The following is a 5,059-nucleotide window of genomic DNA, read 5'->3' as shown; positions in this document are numbered from 1 at the left end:
GAGAACCCCGCTTCTCCAGCAGCGGCCCCGTGCGTGCGCAGCGGGAGCCGGCGCGGGGCTCTCCACCGCGCACGTTGCTGCAGCCCCGGCGCGCGCACGGCCCCGTTTCTCCCCCGCCCATCACGGGGCCCCGGCACAGGCTCGGGGAGAGGGAGGGGGAGCCGCACGCAGAGCGGCGCCCGGGGGAGGGGGCGGAGCCTCGGGCCAGGCGCGCTGGGATTGGCTGAAGGCGGAGGGGGCGTGGCCCGCCCTGGAGAAAACAGCGCGCGCGCGCGCCGCGGGCTGCAGCTCCAGCGTCGAGCGCGGACCTCGGAGCGCGTCTTTGCCGCGGGCTCTGCGCTCTTGACTCTCTTTATTATTATTTTTTTTTTCTTTTCGGGGTTTCGCTTCACGCGCCGCGTTGCCGGGTTCGTGTCCCGGCTCCGGGTCCTCCAGCCCTGTCCTCGCGGCGCGGCGGCTCGTGCAGTAATCAGCGGCGATGCGTCTCATCCAGAACATGTGCACCATCGCCGAGTACCCGGCCCCGGGCAGCGCCGCCGCCGCCGCCGCCGCCGAGGGCTGCCTGGGGGCCGCGGGCCGTCGGCTAGTCAAGATCGCCGTGGTGGGAGCCAGCGGCGTGGGCAAGACCGGTGAGTCTTGGAGATCGGATGCCCGCTTAGCTTGAGGCGGGATGGTGGTGGGGTGCGGACCCTGGCCGACACCCCGCGGATCAAGTGGGAGAGGTGGCGGAACGAGCCATCGCCCCTTTGTACAGAGACCTCGGCCGGCCTCGCATCATGCCCCTGCCTCAGCACAAGGAAGGGTGCTCACGGGGCCAGAGAGATCAGCCGACTTTGGCACCCCATGGGCACACCCCGGGTTAGAACTTTGGGGTTCTGAGGCTTTCACTATGCCACACACACACACACACACACACACTCTCTCTCTCTCTCTCTCTTCCTCTCTCTCTCTCTGTCTCTCTCTCTCGGGAGTTATTGGTGATTGTCACAAGTCTGTAAGTTTGGCAAGGCTTCGGTGTGGCCCAGCTGGGCTCACTGGACGGGGCGGGGCTGACAGCCATAATTCACCAGGCAGAGCTCTTTCTCCCTCCTTGGGTCTGGCTGCAGGGTCACGGAGCTACAGGGCAGGAATTTCCTTCCATGGCTGTCTACGGCTTTCTTTGGGCGTGTTGTCTTGCAGTGGGGTTGGTGTTCCTGGGGTCACTAATAGGCTCTCTCTGCTTTTTCTTTTCTCACTGGCAGCTCTGGTGGTTCGGTTCCTCACCAAACGGTTCATCGGGGACTACGAGAGAAATGCAGGTGAGGAAAGGCATTGAGGAAAAGGCTGCCTGGTGCCTTCCAGGCAGCTTCCTTCCTGGTGACAGTCTGAGCATCAGGATTCTGCCACTTCTAGCCCTGTGCGCCCCTCCGTGTGTCCTCCCCCTATAGCGGCCATCTGGCCTCATTTCATCCCAGGCCCATTCATCATTTTATCAAGTGCCTGAAAGTATTCCCCACGGTACGTCTTAACTATGGGGACCTCAGTTGGAAGCACCCTTTGTACTCCAGGGCCTCTTCCTTCAAAACATGCCTGCAAAAGTCATAAAAAACACTGGCCAGCTCCTCCCCCACCCTCTCCCTCTGCTGGCTGCCTTTCACAAGTGACCTTTCCTAGCAAAGGCCACAGGAAAATAACTGGATGGTAGAATTTTAGGAGGAGAGTGCTTATGGTTGTGGATAGCCACTAGGCAGGCTTAAGGGCTTGCTGTCTGCAGTCTGTTAAGCACACTGTTTAAATCCATAGACTGTATAAAGTACTTATAGGGAAGTCATTTGAATTGAGTCTCACACACACCATTCTAATGGCATATTGTTGTAGGTATTGACGTCGAGTTGGTAATGTACATCACATCTTCCTCCCAACTGATAATGTTAGATATGCATTTGCCAGCTATATGACCTGTTAAACCAGTGTACACTGGACAGGAAACGCACCTCCATTTAAAGGATGGTAATGCAGAAAACAGAAAACCCACGCATGCTGGGCCAGAAATTTTGCTTCAAGGAAGTATTCTAAATATGGAAACAGTTTAAAATTAGGCCAGTTAAGTTTCTCAAAACTCACAAACTTTGACCTCCTTTTGATATATCTGCTTGCATGGCGGTTGCTGGTCTTTTAAAACAAAATAGAAATCAAAAGTCAGCAACTAACTAGAAATAAACTGTGTCATCTTTGTGTGCCTTGGTGCGGGCTGTATGGCATTAAACACACACACACACACACACCCCTACGCGCATACATGTGCACTCATGCACACACAGTACAGAGCATAATCTTGTTTCTTTGCTTTCATAGGAAACCTCTATACCAGACAGGTCCAGATAGAAGGTGAAACCTTGGCTATTCAAGTTCAAGACACTCCAGGTATTCAGGTGAGCAGCTCTGGCACTGTGACAGGGTCAGAGGGAGCTTCATGGCTGTAGAACTGCTGTTCTCAAACCATCTCAGACTGAGGGAAGGCCAGATGTGGGGCGTGAGGGCTAGACTATTACACGGTGCTTGACGCTTCTAATCGTATCTGGCTGCTGGTCAGCCTTGGCGTGGCCTCATTTGGGGGCGATTTGGCCAAGGGGCAGAACCCTTCCTGTAGGAGAATTTACCATGGCAGGAAAGACCCAACCAAACACTTGGGATTGGCAGTGTTTCCTTGCTGTGGTTAAAAAGGTCAGTTTTAACATCTGTATCTTTGGCATTAAAATCCAAATCTGTGGGTAAAAGTCCCAGACACTTGAAATCAGTTTTTATGTTGTGGAAAGTTTCTAGACAAAAGAGCCATGCTAGTGTTATTTTTTTTTTTTTTCCTCCTGAACTGGGCAGTTATCCAGGTTTAAATGCTTCCAGCTCCTATCTTTACTTCGCCAGACTTACTGTCTAGCCAGTTAATTTCCCATTTTGTGCAACTACAAAGTCTCTCTGCATGGAGTTCTCTGCAGGTCAATTTTCCACTTGAGTGTGGTGAGCTGCTCTGTTATTTATTCCAACTGCGTGCAGCTGGATGAACAGATTGTCAGGAAAGCCCGAAATGCATGGGGATAGAACTTGTTGATGACCTGTCACCTGGCATTTGGAATTCAGGATGTGACCCAGCCGGGTCTCATGGCGGTGCTCCCCATTGGCTCACCCCGCTCTCTCCCTCTCCTCCAGATCCACGAGAACGGCCTGAGCTGCAACGAGCAGCTGAACCGGTGCATCCGCTGGGCAGATGCTGTGGTCATCGTGTTCTCCATCACCGACCACAAGAGCTACGAACTCATAGGCCAGCTCCACCAGCACGTCCAGCAGCTCCACCTGGGCACGCGGCTGCCCGTGGTGGTGGTGGCCAACAAGGCTGACCTGTTGCACATCAAGCAGGTTGACCCGCAGCTCGGACTGCAGCTGGCCGGCGTGCTAGGCTGCTCCTTCTATGAGGTGTCCGTCAGCGAGAACTACAACGACGTCTACAACGCCTTCCACATCTTGTGCAAAGAAGTGAGCCACAAACAGCAGCCCAGCGGCACCCCTGAGAGGCGAAGGACCTCCCTCATTCCCAGGCCCAAGTCACCCAACATGCAGGACCTCAAGAGGAGGTTCAAGCAAGCTCTTTCTGCCAAAGTGAGGACTGTCACGTCCGTGTGAAGTGTGGCCGCGCAGGGGGCGGGGTCTGGTCTTCGGGGAATAGAGCCTAAGGTTCTTGCAGTGCGGGGACCCCCTCTTCGATGCTGCTGGTGGTAGTTCGTGGTTCCTGAAAGGGCTGGGGCACAGGGGCCCTGGGTGGCCCATGGAACTGCTGCGTAAAAGGAAGTATGTGGAGCAGGGTGACAGATGGACCAGGCTTGAATGAGCCCGTCAAGCCATTCCCTGGACATGTGGCAGGTCCCCTGCCCTGTCCTTCAGAGTGGGGCGGGGCGGACTCCGTTGGGGTTCAGTTCTGACTCCCTTGTACAGTGGTGGTCAGCGTGTCCGAGTATGTTGATGGGATTTAGGGTGAGGATGGAAGACCACATCAAGTGCTCACAAGATTTTTCTCCTAGTCTTTCTTCGTTTCTGTTTTCCCACCCTTTCCAGCCCTAAGAATACCTGATTTCTTGAAAAAAACAGGAGTACTCTCTACCCCAAGAAGTTGAGTTGGGGCCAAAATACTCTTGTGTACAGACACCTGTGAACTGTGGCCCACAGGAAGGTGCTGAACCTCCCTGTGTGGGAAGGGTGTGCCCAGCGGGACATGCGCTGGGTAGCTGTGACAGAAACCTCACCCCCAGGCTGCCCAATTGTGAGACTGTACAGTTCTGTGTCCTTTTTTAAACTGTTGCACCAGGTACAGGAACGTGTTGATCAATTGTCGTGTGATTGTGTAAATGGCTCATGGCAGTGATGTTGGGTTCCAAAAGCCTGGCTGAGTCGTGGCTATGGGTGACCCATCTACACAGACGCTGTCTAGATGCAGGGCTACCCGCCAAATCCCTACACAGATGCACTTTAAAAAGCCATTCATGCTTTGGCTTCAACTGTAATTAATTTATTTCATGTACAATAAATCTCATTTGATAAGAGCAGACATCTGACTTGGTTTCGACGGACGTGTTCACTTTCTGCCTTTCAACGTATCTTGTGTGCATGGAGCGTGTTGAATAAGGCATTGTACTGTCCATGGGTTATCTCCTTTTAAGTCTCACAGCAAACCAGTGAGGTTTTATTATCCCAGTGTTACAGATTATGAAACAGGCTTCCAGAACAAGTTAGTAATGTCCCATCCCGTGAGTGCTGTGAGTGCTTAACTTGGGATCTGTACTCCAGAGCTGCATGTCCCCTGCCCTGCTCCATGGTCCTCCAGGCACACCTAAGACACGAGCCTCCCGCTCAGCAAAGACTCCCAGGAAGTGCGTGCGCCTGCCCAGGACCAGTGCACCTCCCTGCGGCATGCCTTTGGTAAACTAAACTACTCCGGTGTGTTGGTTTACACTTTATTCTCTGGGCTGTTCAGGAGCTGTGCCTGTGGAGCTCTTGTGTGTGCCAAACTGCTAGGCATCTCATCTGCTCCCAT

At 53.8% G+C, this 5,059-nt stretch overlaps 1 protein-coding gene across 1 annotated transcript; it reads left to right on the top strand.

The window, feature by feature from the left end:
• The first annotated feature begins 306 nt into the window (after window positions 1–306).
• On the top strand, window positions 307–4,573 carry Rasl11b (RAS like family 11 member B). The gene is made up of 4 exons (XM_004658695.2): window positions 307–629; window positions 1,242–1,298; window positions 2,335–2,411; window positions 3,184–4,573. The coding sequence occupies exons 1-4, from the start codon at window positions 479–481 to the stop codon at window positions 3,652–3,654; spliced, it is 756 nt and encodes a 251-aa protein (XP_004658752.2). The 5' UTR covers window positions 307–478; the 3' UTR covers window positions 3,655–4,573.
• Window positions 4,574–5,059: the final 486 nt, after the last annotated feature.

Source organism: Jaculus jaculus, chromosome 11, assembly GCF_020740685.1.
Source record: "Jaculus jaculus isolate mJacJac1 chromosome 11, mJacJac1.mat.Y.cur, whole genome shotgun sequence".
Lineage (NCBI taxonomy): Eukaryota > Metazoa > Chordata > Mammalia > Rodentia > Dipodidae > Jaculus > Jaculus jaculus.
This window is presented reverse-complemented; position numbering and strand designations above follow the sequence as displayed.

Excerpts from the sequence above, each read along its gene's own strand:
- Rasl11b (XM_004658695.2), top strand. The coding sequence starts at position 479 with ATGCGTCTCATCCAGAACATGTGCACCATCGCCGAGTACCCGGCCCCG. Across the intron at positions 1,299-2,334 it reads GGACTACGAGAGAAATGCAG|GAAACCTCTATACCAGACAG; the intron begins GTGAGGAAAGGC and ends TTGCTTTCATAG. Across the intron at positions 2,412-3,183 it reads AAGACACTCCAGGTATTCAG|ATCCACGAGAACGGCCTGAG; the intron begins GTGAGCAGCTCT and ends CCTCTCCTCCAG.